Genomic DNA, 15,753 nt, shown 5'->3' on the forward strand with positions numbered 1-15,753 from the left:
TAGCTATCGGTGAGACTGGCTTCTAGGTTGAGATATTTGGGATATGCGGTTCTTCAAGCCACCTTCAGGAATCTGTAGAAATATTTAAAGTAGGGCAGACAATTCACGATCAAATGTTGTGATACAAAGAAAAGGGGAGTCCGAACTTGTACGTTAAATTTGAAGGAGATCAATCTGGGGTAATATTTAAAAAAAAAAAAAAAAAAAAAGGGGGGGGGGGATCTATATAGCACTGGCTAAATACAAATTCCATCTTTAACATTTTTTCAATTGCTTAATTATTAAAACTTAACATGCATTTCTCATATATTAAGTGAGCAGAGCATCCTTCTGACGGAAGTGCTACGTTACCTCCGACAACAGCAGGTAGTAAAGGGGATAGTAAACTTTAAAATCAGGTGTAATTTAAAAAAATCATTTAAAGGAATTAAATCTCTTTTTGTATAATTGATAGTGAGACTGGCAACCTACCAAAGTAACATTATAAAGCTATTGGTGACTCTGCTGTACATGCTAAACAGCTGTATCTTCATTAGTACTTACAGATGTTACAAAATTGCCAAGCCAGAAAGTGAAGAGGGGAGGGAGAAAAGTAGTCTAAAAGTTTTACATCTTGCATTTTCAATAACAAAGGTTGAATTCCCACACAACTGTTTTTTATTGTTGGCTTGTTTATTTTTTTTTTTTTTCCTTTTTAAAAAATTTTTTTATTTTTTTATTTTTTTTAATTTTTTCTGTGGTTAAAATCTGATGAAGTTCATTCTACTCCTTTCTCTTCCGGACAGACTAGTGTTAAACAGTGCTTTGGAAGACCATTTTCAATGGAAAACTGCAACCTACACACCAACTCCTCATCGAAACTGTGTATTGTTTTTTATGCAGAACAGGTTAAAAAGCATCCATCAGGGAGTAACTTCTCTTTAAATCTACTCACAAGCCCCGTGAGATGTTCCACAATATGTGCCTGACCTTACATAGGCTCTGTTAAAACCAGCACAAAAGACGCAAATTTGAAGCCAAAGAATGATACCTGCACCTGAAATCAAACAGCCTGACTTACACAAAACCTACCCCAAAGGTAATTCAGTTCAATGGCTGTCAAGACCTGTCTGAAAGTTAACAGTTTCACTTTGATCAGTGGTTTCACTGATTGCTGTCAGCCATGTCACAAATGATCCTTGCTGCTCATTCAATTACTATTTCTTTGCTTAACAGAGCAACACATAGCAGACAGTGTTCATCAGTTCCCCAAAGGCTCTATGATAAGTTATCATTTGTTCACTTTCATTTTATAACTCTGGTGTTTCCTAATTGTTGAAAAATCCTGCTTTGTCATTGCCCCGCTACTCTTCTCTTTCAAGTTGCCTAGTGCTTTACTTCACAAGAAGTGTGTGCGCTGCTCACAGATACTTTTGTTACGCTTCCTGGGACAGTCCATTGAGAGTAGGAAAAGCATATTACCTTCAAATGGGATGATCGACTCAAAAAGGCCAAGAAGAAATGTAGAAAAAGTAAAGAAATCTCCCAGAGCAATGGCACGGCTCATTTCAGGAGGCTTTTTTTTCTACTTCTGGAATACTTACTGGGACACAGTTTGATTCCTCGAATGGCAGGCAGACCTTAACTGTAGTAGTCGAGGAGAACTGGCCCCCTGATTCGGTGCATGTGTACTGAGTACAGTTATCATATGGTGCTTTATAACTCTTTCCAACCTGAAAAACAACAGGAAGAATAAATAAATCATAACATAATAAGACAGCACAAACAGAATAATGCAATAGTAATGCAGACCCCGGTAGAAGGGCTGTGATGTCCAAATCAACCCAATAGTGCTTAGATGTTTATTTCCCATCTACCAAGCTCACTTGCTACCAGCCTCCACAAAATCCCTTTTCTGGTCACCTACATGGAAAGAAGCACAAACTGGTGGCAGAATAAATATAGAGGTATGAACACTAATGCTGAGACACCACAGTATATATCTGGTAATATAGGTTGAATTAAATATAAACAAAAGGAATTCTACACTATTTCAGCTTTTTTTGCTAAGAGATGGAAGAAAAGCAAATAGTTTGAAAGAGGAAAATAATCTTTGTAATAGAGGTTAATGGATAAGAGCAAAACCTCCTCATGGTAACCGCCTTTTAAGCGGAAGCATAAGAATTGTGCATTAGCACAAGAGAAGCCAATTACGACATAAATTTTCAAGGAAAGAAAAGATGAAACAGAAGAGATGCAGAGCTCAAGAGCTACCAGAGGAGAAATATCACATAAGACAGCCACCAGGTGAGACAGCGTCATTAACTGTTCACACCAATAGCAGGAGGTAATACAAGCAAACAGCCAGCCTGAGGCTCAGCTCACATCTATGCAAGGGTAAGCTGAGAAGACCTAGCGTATTACCTGGGTGCATTAGTGATGTGCACTACATGCACTACAGCAGCTATGACACTTTCAGTTTCTACCCCAGCAAATTTGTAACAAGCGTTAGTACAGTAACATAGCTCGCTCAAACTATTTAGCCCCGTATCTTCAGGGCAAGATAATGACTCTACTTCCAGTACTGGAGCAATATAATGTGAAGCCATCTCACATATCTGTGCAAAAGCACACACAATGTCACCACCCCCTACAAATTCCTTCTCTCTGCTGCATGCCAGGAAGAAGGAGTGACATGATTTCCTTTCCTCATAAATTATTTTCAAGATAGCAGTGTCTGCAAGATATGCACAGCAAAGAGAGCGGCCATATAAACTTTGACATTTACTTTGGAAATACAGATATTTCCTAATTTCCTAAAGGTCTTCCCAGCCTCAAAATGTATGACACTAGTTCAAAAAGCATTGTAGTCAATTTAGCTCGGCATGCAAAGCAAGGCAGTGCTCACCTCAATGGTCACAGTGCCAAATGTAAAGTTTGCCACATGAGCCACTTGCTGACGCTGATTGCAGCGCTGACCCTCCTTTTCCTCGTAGCGGAAACCCTGTGGGAAGAAGGTCACCATTTAGCTGTGTTACCTGGTTCAGGAAACAGCTTTGGATCAAAGCCACTCTGGCAATAGTAGGGAAAATGAATCCACCTCTGTTTATCTATAGAACACTGTTGGAACCACTTTAAGCCTGACAACTAAAGCTGGCAGTTTCTCTCCCATGTTTAATAGTGACCTCTGGGGCACTTAACTCACCATGTAAAGCTTTAGGTATCCATTGGTCTTTTCATGGGAGTGGATGACTTCAAGATAAAGGATAATGGTTTTATCCATTTTCTTATTTTTTATTTTTAAATGGGTAGAGAGTCTAGCCTTATCTGGTTGAGAAAGAGAAGCCATTCTTTGCTTATGTTCAGAAATAGATTGAGCAGTTTTTGTTCAGACTCTCTACTCAGGAGTTCTGAGTAGTGTCTGGAAACACATAAACTGCCATGCAGTTTCTCAGCAAACTTAATTTTTGAGCTAAAAACAACACCAACAGAATGGCATAAACATCATCTTTCAGCAGTAAGACTTCTCCTACTCTGCCCTGGTGAGGCCTCACCTGGAATACTGTGTCCAGGTCTGGGCTCCCCGGTACAAAAAAGACAGATATCTCTGGGAAAGAGTCCAGCAGAGGGCCACAAAGATGGTGAAGGGCCTGGAGCATCTCCCCTCTAAGGAGAGACTAAGTGAACTGGGTCTGTTTAGCCTTGAGAAAAGAAGGCTGAGAGGGGACTTGATCCAGGTTTATAAATACCTGAGGTGTGGGGGCCATAGTGGCGAGGCTGGTCTCTTTCAGTAGTGTGTGGGAACAGGACTAGGGGTAATGGGATGAAAGCACAGCATAGGAAGTTCTGTACGAATGTGCAGAAGAACTTCTTTACAGTGAGGGTGACGGAGCACTGGAACAGGCTGCCCAGGGAGGTGGTAGAGTCCCCTTCTCTGGAGATATTCAAGACCCGCTTGGACACCTACCTGTGTGACGTGGTGTAGGGAGCCTGCTTTGGCAGGGGGAGAAGCTCAATGATCTCTAAAGGTCCCTTTCAACCCATACAATTCTGTGATTCCTTAGTAGCTTTGCAGTCATTCATCTTCAGGGAATCCCTCCAAGGGTAATTTCTGCAGTTAGCTAGAGCATAAATGGCCAGCACTGTAAAAAGGACTTTACAAAAATTGAACAGAAGATTATATACTGCTATCCTTCAGCAAGACAGCACTTGTACCTCCCCAGCTTTACAGTACACCCTCTCAACAGCCACTGTTAGTGGCGGGGGCTGTGTTCGACACTGACCTGCTGGTAGGCGGTTTGGCATTTCACTGGGATGCACTGGATGCAGTCAGTTCACATCACAGCATCCTGCTCATCTGTACACACACAATCTTCACAAGAGCTTTTTGGCACCACTGCCCCAGGCTGAAAATATAAAGGAAATCAGAGAGAAAACAGGTACTGGCAAGAACTTGGTGGGTGTGTAGAAACATATGTCCCCCAGACTATCAAAAGTTAACGATTATACTCAATATTAATTGTTGACAGAACTTCCAGGAATCAGATCTTTAATTGTGAAACCGACGCTGTTAATATCACAAATTTCACATGAGGCCGACACACCCAAGTGCACTGAACATCTTGCGTGACTTGTTACATTATCCCATAAACTCCATACTTCATTTCTTCCTCAACTTGATCTAGTTATTGATCTTACAGAATCTAATGAGATTTTAAGTTTGTGAGCCATCACTGTTCTGACTTTTACAGTCTAAAATGTAGCAATTTTTAATTACATCATTTACTAAAGAAGCTACTGGTCTCTAGGATCACCCATTTATTAATATTTCCAGTGACACGTAAGGTTACTGGCAGGGAACAGTTATGGACCATTTTAATCTTGTTTTTATGTGGCTGTTGACAATAACAAGTTCATAAAATTCTGATTCAGGCTGCATCAACCCAAGGAAAGAAGAGTCTGAAAGAACACCTACCTTAAATTCAACTCCTTCAGAAACACATACACCTTCTGCTACTGTAAGAAAAGAAAATGAAAAGGGTGTGCTAGGAATGATATAACCAGTTAGTTACAGTACTCAGCTCAGAATTCTTGTTGTTTTAGAGAAGGCAGAAAGTAAAACTGAGTTTATATGCTAAGCCTCCAAAGCCTGCACAATGGAAGAAAAAGCATAACTAGTACACATTGCTTACTGTCATTCTGAAGCCTACACGTAACATCTGCTGAAATGTTATGCACAAAGTTTGTGGTAATTCTATTTCCTGCTATTTTGCATATGCAAAACTAATTTACTTCACATAGTTTTACCCATATTTGACATCAGCTGAGCTTTTCTTAATTGTTAGCCACCTTGCTGGTTACTATGTAAATGGAAAGCTGGGTGTGGTATGCAATTCCAGACACAAGATTTGGCAGCAGAGCTTCCGGATAGGCTGACTGTAATACAAATTCAGTATTTGATCGATCACATACTGATATTTTGCTGAACATTATCTACAGAGAACTTACAGCACTTACTCTCACTCTACAAAATATATCATGGAGGGAAGGAGAGAGGCTACTTCTTCTGATTGTGACTCATTTAGAAAAACCCAAACAGTTCAAGGAATTAAAAATCACAGAGTCATAGAATGCTAGAATGGCTTGTGTTGGAAGGGACCTCAAAGATCACCCAGTTCCAACCCCCTGCCATAGGCAGGGCTGCCGATCACAAGATCGGCTGCCCAGGGCCCCATCCAGCCTGGCTGCAAGCCCCTCCAGGGATGGGGCATCTACAGCTTCTCTGGGCAGCCTGGGCCTGGGATTCAATGCCCTCTCAGCGAAAAATTTCAGAAGAGCATCTTAGGGAAACATGGTACTTACTACAGGAGAAGACATGACAACAGCCTTTCTCAGATATAGCTACCGCTGGCTGGAAACCAAAGTCGGATGCTCTTTTGTTGATAATGCAGGTTTTTATATCACATTCTGCAATGGACAAATGGAGATAAGGTAAGACAGATAATCCTGTCCAGCACTTGCAGCCTAAAACTTGAACGTCAACAACAACAACAACAACAACAACAAAAAAGATTCTCAAAGCAAACATCTTTCAAGGTTTGGATTTGTTTGGGGTAAGTTTCTTGAAGCTTGACCTGCAGTAAAGCTCTTTCATCAACATATACTTCTAGCTCATGCTTCTCCTTCTGTTCCCCTGCTGGATGTAATCTCTAACAAAATATACATGCTCACCTCAGAGAAAAAGGGAAATGACAGAGAAAATTGTTGGATTAAAATCAAATGAGTTAGCGTGGAAAAAATGAAGAGGTGGTGGTTGAGGGCCAGAGATGTAAAAGTAGGGAAATGCAAGGCAGCAGGCTTTTTACTGCCTCTGAAGTCATTTTACATTCTTAGCCTTACACTGCCCTGCAGTGGCAAAGCCAAAACCTGCAGGAATACTGTTTACACTGGATCTTCTAACTCCTGTAACTAGAAGGAGTTTGCCCATTACTAGGAGGAACAGAAAGAAAACCCTGCAGTGGCATCAAAATGTTATAGTTTACCTTTTTCATAGGAAACAAGACAAGTCTGTTCATGCTATGAATCTGCTTGTCTCTGGGAGCTACTGGCTGACTCCAGCCAAATGGAGCTGCAAAAATGAAGATCTCAAAGACAGCCAGACATCATCAGATTTAAAACAAACAAACAAACAAACAAAAAAACAACTCAAGGAAGATTATTGTCAGCATAGAAGCTGCTAGAAAACAAACAGAGAATGTGAACTGATAAATGCCACAGAGCAAAAGCCTCAGTCACATCTCACAGTGAATCAAGAAACAGAAATCCATAGAATCCCATGCTGAAGTAGAAATCAACCTTTGTTGGTGTTGGAGCTTGCTACATTAAGTAAGTAAACTTTTTTCTTAGATTGGCTATCTCTTCCCCCCCATATCTCTATAGACAGCATTCTGAAGATGCAGAATGTCTGCTCTTTTATTTTCTGTACATCCCTACTGGTTTCTGTCTTTCAAGCTGTAACACATTTGGCAGGGTTCATAGCAGCATAGAATGGGGTCAATAGTTCAAGTGCTTCAGGTACAAAAGACGCTTGCGTTCAAGTTGGTGGTGCAAAAAGAGTTACTGTTAGCTCTCAGAAGGTTAAAACAACTACTGTTCATCAATAAAGGCAAAAGTAACACAAAGCACAATGTCTGCATGCAGCAAGTGTGTGCTACTCTAATTGCACACCAGCTGTCTTCAACAGAGCCTTCCAGCTCTCAGCTAATGCCCTTAGCCTTTTCAGTGAGATGGGATAAATAGGCACTGCAGAATGCACTACAGTTAATCTTCTTTGGATATCTCCCTTGGTATGAAATGAATGTTGAAAATGGCTGCGTCACTCCATTTCCTGTAGGGAAAGCCTAGATACAGACATGTTTTTTGTGAAAGTTGAAACTTCCTACTGTAGCACTAACTGCACATCTCTCAGAGTTCAAACACTGTGAATGAATTTCAAATTCTCAACACCAAAGGACTACTATCTTTGTGAAAACTGTGATGAACTGAGACTGTTCTAACACTGATAAAATGTGACCTGGTGCCAAAATTGAGTGAAAGTTTCTCAGAGTCACTTGAATCATTTTACAATGCATTCTTTTCCTTCAATTTCAGCAGGTATAATCAATTTTTGGCCCACCGAAACACTATTGTCCAGGCAAGATCTTCTACAGTTCAGTTTTTAGTGAGCTTCAAATTGATATTGCAAAAGTTTGGGAAATACATCAACAGGCTTCCACTGACTTGAAAAAGAAACACTTCCCTTCCCTTTTAAAACTCCACCTCATCTAGATGGTATATCAATAAGCATGAAAACCATGGGTTTTTTTCTTTTCTTTTTTTTTTTTTTTAAATGTGCTTTTAATCATTCAGATAAAATAAGTTGATTATAAAATGATCCAGAGGTGTATGCTACTTTTACAGTGAGCTTTCTTCCGTTTGTACACACATAAATAGAGCACTGTTAAAAACAATTAGAGAACATACAGGATACAGTAGCAGGGAAAAGCTAAGTTCAAGAGCTGTCAAGGAAGATCAGAGTGGTGCATAGATCCTTTACTTGAGTGCCATTAGCTTCTCTCTGCTTCATTTTGATGTTAAGCTGATGGCTCTTCTCCTATGATTTTGAGCGCTCTCATCATTTTCTTCTGAGCTCTGAGAATCACTAGATTCTGGGACATTGCACCGAGTGTCCCAACAGCTGCAGCTTTCCACATACACATACTCATGTGTAAATGAGTTCCCAGAGGGATGTTTCGGTTCCACTTCCTTCATGTTCGTTTCTACTTCCTTGCAGAAAAACAACTGTGTTCCATAGAACTGGCCTCAACAAAATACCTGTGATGATGGAGAAAGGCAACATCATTTTGCGCTAGGAGCCAGAATACAAAGGAGAGAGCGAAGACAGGTACAGAACTTCTGTGAGAAGTTTGGTTCTGTATGCAAGAGCCATATCTGGGGCTAACGCATAATCCCAAACACATCTGACAGGGTAGTAGTTATAACATGATGCACTTAAAATTCGTCGCACCTGGATGAGATTTTCTCGTAAAAAACATTAAGTCTAGGTCCTACTAAAGAAATGTAGTGAGTTCTAGAGTTCAGTTGCCTTATATTTCTCTCATCATCCCAGCACAGATAGGAATTTAACATGCTGAATCAAACGACTAAGGGCAGATACAGCCCTGAGCTGAGAAAGAAAACTGCAGAGCCTCGTGGCTACAATGCCACCTATAATAACATCAGACCAATTGGCTGCAAGAGATGCACTTGTATCAGATAAATCCAAGGGTGTATTCCAAAACAAGCAGCATTAGCAGAAAAAAAAAGAACCAGCAGCTCATTCTGTTGCTATCTCACAATAGGGACTTTTTTGCAGCACTCTGTACATCACCTTCCTAAATACCAATGCTAACATGCAGAATCTGTCACTATCAGCCCATAAACTGCATCAAGATCCATCTTTTTCTTATGTTTGCAGGCAGAGGCAGCTCCAGCAGGACTCTGAGGTATTTGAAAATGCTAATAAACCCCTCTGGTTAACTGGGGTTCAATCACAGAGTAAAGGCCAGTTTTCTTTCACGTAAGGAGCCCAACGGAATATGCAGCAACAGGCAGCAAGTGACAATTTGGGATTTAGAATTATATTATTCTACCAACACTAGGCCTAAGGCATTTGTTTTCTCATTTCTTTACCATATAAAAGTTGTGCATGTTTGAAACTTTCTTTAAAAGATGCGTGTCTATTTCATTTTATATGTCAGTGTATAAGTTTATATGCTAACTGTTGAGAGGCAGCTTGTCAGCTTATGAACTTCAAGACTGATTTCTCTCTGGTCTCATTCATATTACAGGAAATAATTCGTATTCTCTTGCGGTGACTTCTATCAAAGACAGTCTGACATAAATGAAAGACGAGTCATATCTTAACCCATATAGAACTTGCCATAGCTGTCTTAATTCCAATGCAATACACTACCCTTTTCTGCTTTGTGTTAAACTGAACCAATTTCTGAGTCAGAGATTTAATGATTTTGTGCCTAGGAGTTTGGGAGCTGGTAGTTTTAAGTCTTCTGCTACTCTGTAGTCCATCAATTTTTTGTTCCTTTTACATAAACAAGGTCAGTGGCAGAATTCAAATCTCAGCATCCGGTCAGTTTACTTACAGTGAGAAAGTTCCACACGTTCCTTCACATTTGGTCAGGATGACTCTCTCCAGAGAACGGCAGTTCTTACAGACAATAAAGTCTCTTCTCTCATGGGCAGAACATGGCGTGGGGCTATCCAGAGGTACGCCTGAAGGGAAAGATCAGAAAATACTTTCAGTGAAATAGCTCCATTTTGTCCCTGAAGTTCAGTACGCTTGGCTTTGCCAGTGCACTGAAAGAATTGTCTCGAGAGGTCTTTCTGCTTCAGTTTAAACCCTCCCAGACAGACTGGGAGCTGAATGCTTAGAGTAACAAACATAAGCACATAAGTAACAAACATAAGCATGATAGAATGGGCTGATTTAAGAAGCAAATTCATTTTCTGTACTGTTATTTCAGGTACCGCAACACACCGGTTTTGCAACAACAGAGAGGTAAGAATGTAACAGTTCCCTAGAAGAACAATAAAAGACAGGAAAAATAGTATTATTTTATTTTCCTGTTTTAAAGACCCTTTTAGGTCAATAACAGAGGAGAGCAAATTTTCAATGGCTAGAAATTACTAGCTAAAACTCTTACACTTATCAGAATAAACAAACATTGTGGTATATAACAGACTTCAAATCTATCAATTTTTACTGGGGAAATAGCGCAAACAAATTGACAGGAGGTTTGTTGATTTCTCTCAGCCACATATGCTTCAGATATTACTGAACAGTTGTATGAGATGTAACTAACAGTGGAGGAATTATTTACATTGACTTGCAGTTTGTCTCTCGAGTAGGACCACGTGCTCTATATTCTTTATGCTTAGGACATTCATAAGCTGGAATGGCAGAATGAAAAAGAAGAACTGCTCACTAAGAGCATCACACAAAGTTCTTGTGATCTTATGGCAAGAAATCTAACATTACATACTCATTTTTCTATGCGTGCTCGACAATCTTGATAAGCAAAGAGGCTAAGTAGATATCAGACTCCTGCAATTTTGCCACGTAACACCACTGTTTACATTTAAGGAAATAAAGCCAGGAAACTATATCTTGACTACAATTTTTTCCAGACTTTAAGAACTTGTACAAAAAAGACATAAAGGGGAGTGTATTCCTACCCTTCCGTTCACTTCTGATTACACTAAATAAATGAGTCATCTGCCAATCCCTGCAAGATACATAGCTGACTGTGTGAAATATAGAGACGCATCTAATACTGGTCATTCTGATACTGTAAATAGATGTATATTTTTACGGACTCACTTATTACTTCTATTGTTAAAAATACATCTGAAAGTAACTTGAAGAAGCTATTTGTTGGTGTGATTTATTGATGTCTTAATAGCTCAGAAAGAAATATATCCTATCACTAGGACATTAGCATAGAATGGTTTGGGTAGGAGGGACCCTTTAAGATTATGCAGTCCAATTCCCTGACGTGGGCAGGCACATTTTTCACTAGATCGAGTCATCCCATTAAACCCAGCTTTGAACACTGTCAACAATAGTACAACTACTATATTTCTGAGTAGCCTGCCTTAGGTTCCCTTTTAGGCAGTTCCTCCATCCTCTCTCCACTCACCTCCTCTTCGATTTCCAATGCCTGATACCTGTTGCTCAGGAAGAGCGGCGGACATGAGGCAGGCAGGGGGAGCATCCACGATGGCCAGTTGGGACTCTCTGCCAGCCCTCCTCATCAGTCAGGTCTGTCCTCCTGTGACAGGGCAGGGGGTCCACCACTTTTCTGGGGTTTTCTCCATGGTCCACTCCCTGCTTCTTCCTCTCACATTTCCTGATGGTCCTTAGCCTCTGTGCTTCCTCCCTGAGCTCCACCACCAGGGTAAGCAGCACATACACCTGCTCACATCTCACTCAGGTGAAATCCCTGCCACCCTCCCAAGGCAGCAACAAGTCCAGGCACATTGAACAGCCAGAAACCTGAACCAATACATTTCTGGGCTGGCTCTCCATCTGAATTGACACAATTCTTGTGGAGTAGGACCTCTTTCTAGTAGAGACCAAAATGAGGCTGCAGTCTCGGAGACCACCAAGAGGAGAACTGGAAAGCTAAAAGAGGTTAATACTTACAGCCCTCACCATTTGAGCCACCACCTGCAAGCACAGTTGTGTCACCCAGCAGGCAGCAGAAGCAATGCTTGCTCACTGAGCAGCTCAGCTCAATATGAGCAAAAACAGTGCCTACTAATCAGGGACGAGCTGTGGGCAGAAGCCGGCTTCTGCTCTCCTTAAGACTCTTTAAAGCCTGTCGTCAGGTGTTGATGTTAATGGCCAGCAACAACACCTTCGCAGGCTGTTTAAACTGCCGCGGCTGTGTCAGCTCCACCCCTGATGACTCAGGAGCCTGACTGCAGTTGACAACTCCCCAGCACAGGCAAAGCACTGTCAATGCCTTCAGAAAAGCCTTTAAAAAGAGCTTTTCTTTAAAAAAAAAAAAAAAAAGAGGTTTTCTTCTGGCTTTTCCTACTCCCGATCCCTTGCCCAGTGCAGTCTTACCTGCTCTGTATCTAGTCTCTGCAGTAAGCAAGCAATATATAAGCTATACACCTCTCAGGTCCGGAAAACCATTCTATCACACTTTTCCTTGCCACGCCATTAATCTACAATTCGATTTCCCCCCTGCTCAGCTGCCCTCACCAAACACCGAAAGCAGGCTCCTTCAGAACTGTTCCTGACAGCCGTGTTAGAATTGCTCCCTGATACAAGGAGTGCTGCCTTAAAGAAAAATAAAATATCATAAAAGCAGAATAAAAACTGCTTACACTCCTTCAGGTTGATGTGAAGGTAAACATGGCAGACGGAGAAGTACTGCTATTACCATAACAGCATTGCACTAAAGCTGACAAAGAGAGGTCAAATTTGGCCTCTTGGGGTTACTAGAGGTCAAACTTCAAAATTTTTGGCTGCTTGGGGTTACTAGAGGTCACCCAATTAGCCCTTTGGGGTCACGTGAGTTCAAATTTGGCCTCTTGGGGTTACTAGAGTTCTAAATATTGACATCACAGAACTTGATTTCACCTCTTGTGATCACTACATGCTTGTGCTTGTCCTCGGGACTCCCATGCAGCTATGAAAACGTGGAGTTTGACTTCTAACAACCCTAGTGCCCAATTTTGATCTCTATTTTCTTTAAAGTTTCTGAAGTTATATTTGGTGGTCACTAGAGTTCAAACAGAAGTCAACCGATTTGCTTTCTTGTGTTACTGTGACCTGTGTTACCTGCATCTGCCCTCTCGCTGCATTTCCTTTTTCCCCAGGGTCTAAGCACACATCCCAGCCTCATCGTCACAGTTTTCTTTTCCCTTCCCCCATATTAGCACCTCGGAGGATATCAGTGGTCCCATTTTGAAGCTACCCTCTGCAGTCCTCCCTCTATTACCATACTTCTCCTCACCCTGCAGTGAAATATGGGCAATGTGATCTGGCTAAGTGATCCTCCATCTTGTGATGTACTGTCTACTTCGCAAGGATCAAGAGAGAAAAGGGTATCTACATCTATATGGGGGCTATGTTTGTTTCCACTTGGGACGTGACTTCCTCAGCTGCCATCCAGCTCTGCCTTTTACTCCACATACTGCTTTCACCAAGGGTATTTGCTTGGGCAGGAGCGCCCAGGATAGGATCATGCTGCATTCGTTCATGTCATTCTATCACCATGCTGGTTCTTTCCCTGGGCTGGGCAAGCCTGGCCATCTCTATACCTTTGCATGACAGTCTTAGGAAACATATGAAATTGTTTCAAGCTAAGTAAGTTTATTTTTGATTTAGGAGGGATTTTTGTTTGTTTTCTTGTTTTTCAAGAAATACAAGTATGGTCTTTGGTGAAATCTTGTGCTTTTAGGTCTCTTTTGGTCCTGGAGCAGAGGATTGGCCACTGCTCATTTTCTTAGAATTATAGGATCACTAAGGGTTGGACAAGACTGCTACGATCATCTAGACCAAGTCCAGCTTGGGGACACAATGCTGCTCAATGGATGGCTTGGCATCAGGGTTTTACCTGAGGAGTTTCTTTATCTCAGTTTCTAGCCTTTCTTTTCCTTCCCAACCACCAGCTGTTCCCCACTGCTGCCCCTCTTGTAGGATGTGAGTGGATGAGTGGAGAGTGTGGCCGGACTGCAATCAAAGAAATATTTTGAGAGTCCTTTCAGAGCTCGTTAAGGAATCTGGGCTAGCTATGAATGCAAGCTTTATGCAGCATTGTTTTGAAGTAGGAGTGAGTCACTAAAAAGCAATCTGCACTCTCTCCATGTTCAGCTTTGACTTTATTAAGAAAAAGAGAAAGAAAACAAACACAATCCCATTCACTGCAGAAATACACATTGATTCTTTAATCCTCAGGGAAGCATCAGGAATGGTTTCCTCCTCGAAAGTATTGACGCAACACTTAATTGTGCAATTACACATGCACATTTTCTCCTGTGCTTTGCATGCAGAGCAGGGCACTGTGGCTGGAATGCTAATCAGAATGTGGCTGATGCTATCTCACTGCACACACAGCCCCAGTGCAGCCTCCTGGCCAGCATCAAGCCTCAGGTTTTGTTATGGCCAGAGGTACTTCCACCTGCAGGTGTTCACACATATATGCACATATTAATGTGTATACATCTAATTTTTGTGGCCAGGACCTGCTTTCCAAGATCTGCATTGGCTATGATGTTTGCCAGGTTTTTCTGATGCTTTTTGTGTGACCTGTTGTGACTTCAGGGGCATGCGGGACTTGGTGTGAAGGTGCCATCTTTGGAAAAGGCACATGTTTGCCCTGCTGATTTTCCTCATCCTTTATTTTTGGTGGAGTCACCATCCACAGAGGTGTTCAAGGATTGTGTAGATGTTGTACTTAGGGATATTGCTCAGTGGGCAATATTGGCGATATGTGGGCAGTTGGACTAGATGATCATAGTGCTCTTTTTCTAACCTTAATGATGCTCTGATTCTATGTTATGGGCTCCTGGTTTCCTGGAACCTCTGTTTGTGTTTTAGTCATGTGTCTGAATGCTTAAAATCAAAGCAAACTATCAACAGAGAGAAAATCAGTCTTTTAATGTAACAGCATTAACTTTGCCCGTGGCCTTCTTTGTTCCTGTTGTTCAGGAAATCTGCTTCTGGTTTTGGCAGGATGCATGCTGGACCCATGGCTGGTGTGCAGGGATGGGTGGGGGGACAGGAAAGGGAAGGGGAGAAGTCCCACGGCAGCAGCCTTGTTTATGTGCCTCATTTGTCTTAGTAGTGCCGCCGCTTCCTTTCCTGGTGGAAGTTCCTTTCTGATAAGCCAAACAAGCAAAGAAAGGAGCTGTTGCTCAGAGCTGTCATGAGATGCAGTCTGTGCCATCCTCCTGACTATCACCACCTTTTTCCCACCCACCTGCTCAGGGTGCAGCACCACTCCCAACCATTCCATGGGTGCAGGTTTTTCCCATGTGCAGAGGAGCGTGCACCACCTCCCTGAGCAGCCTGTTCCAATACTCGTCTTTCATTTCTATATCCCCACCTTAAAGCCTGTAAGAAGTACCCTGTGATGGTTGCCTTGCAGCTTCGGTTGGGTTTTCTTTGGTCAGTAACCTCTTTGCTTGGTGGCACAGCTCTTTAGTATGACACAACTGTCATCATACAAGGCCAGGGACTATGTCCTGCTGCAGATCTTCCTTTAGAGAGGCTGTGACTTGGATGGCTCAGAGGTTGCTTTCGCTGCTCTCTTGCCCTGTGCTGCTGGGGTCCCTAGTAAGAGCACAGGAAGAACTGACTGTTTCTGATGGCAATGAGGTGCTCAGGTCTCTGCAATTTAAGACTGATATTTTACCCTTTGTACTGCATAAGGAATGGACTCTTCATTTCCAGAGCTTAATGAGGATGTGGAACAGATGCTTCCAAGGGAAGCAAGTTTATGTGTTCTAACAGAAAAATTGGGAAGGAAAAAAAATAGTACTGGATGGCCTGCTGCATCAATACTGCAGTTTTATGACTGTTGGCTTTGTTTAATCTTTCTTAAGCAAGCAAACAAACAAATGAGAGAGGTGGTTTCCAGGACACAGGCATGTTACCTGCAGCCACAGAGTTTGTCCCTGCTATGTAAGACAAGCTGT

General features: G+C 41.8%; 1 protein-coding gene and 2 long non-coding RNA genes across 3 annotated transcripts; all 3 read right to left on the reverse strand.

Moving 5' to 3' along the window:
- Nucleotides 1–3: 3 nt before the first annotated feature.
- Nucleotides 4–3,074, reverse strand: LOC107314676 (mucin-5B-like). Its single transcript, XM_015864151.2, has 3 exons — nt 2,888–3,074; nt 1,620–1,712; nt 4–72 (listed from the first exon to the last, which is right to left on the reverse strand). Exons 1-3 carry the CDS (start codon nt 3,002–3,004, stop codon nt 4–6), a joined length of 279 nt encoding a protein of 92 aa, XP_015719637.1. The 5' UTR covers nt 3,005–3,074.
- A 921-nt stretch (nt 3,075–3,995) lies between these two features.
- Nucleotides 3,996–5,202, reverse strand: LOC116653501. The gene is made up of 3 exons (XR_004307493.1): nt 4,955–5,202; nt 4,263–4,385; nt 3,996–4,133 (listed from the first exon to the last, which is right to left on the reverse strand). It is a non-coding gene; the product is annotated as an uncharacterized LOC116653501 (long non-coding RNA).
- Nucleotides 5,203–7,878: 2,676 nt separating this feature from the next.
- On the reverse strand, nt 7,879–11,960 carry LOC107314675. Its single transcript, XR_001555575.2, has 4 exons — nt 11,744–11,960; nt 11,238–11,369; nt 9,681–9,810; nt 7,879–8,352 (listed from the first exon to the last, which is right to left on the reverse strand). It is a non-coding gene; the product is annotated as an uncharacterized LOC107314675 (long non-coding RNA).
- Nucleotides 11,961–15,753: the final 3,793 nt, after the last annotated feature.

This window comes from Coturnix japonica, chromosome 5 (assembly GCF_001577835.2).
Source record: "Coturnix japonica isolate 7356 chromosome 5, Coturnix japonica 2.1, whole genome shotgun sequence".
Taxonomy (NCBI): Eukaryota; Metazoa; Chordata; class Aves; order Galliformes; family Phasianidae; genus Coturnix; species Coturnix japonica.

Bases quoted from the DNA above. Each gene is read 5' to 3' on its own strand.
- LOC107314676 (XM_015864151.2), bottom strand. From the start codon at position 3,004: ATGGTGACCTTCTTCCCACAGGGTTTCCGCTACGAGGAAAAGGAGGGT. The intron at 1,713-2,887 runs GTGAGCACTGCC...GTTGTTTTTCAG, and splicing joins TTGGCACTGTGACCATTGAG to GTTGGAAAGAGTTATAAAGC. The intron at 73-1,619 runs GTCTGCCTGCCA...ATATTTCTACAG, and splicing joins CCTCGACTACTACAGTTAAG to ATTCCTGAAGGTGGCTTGAA.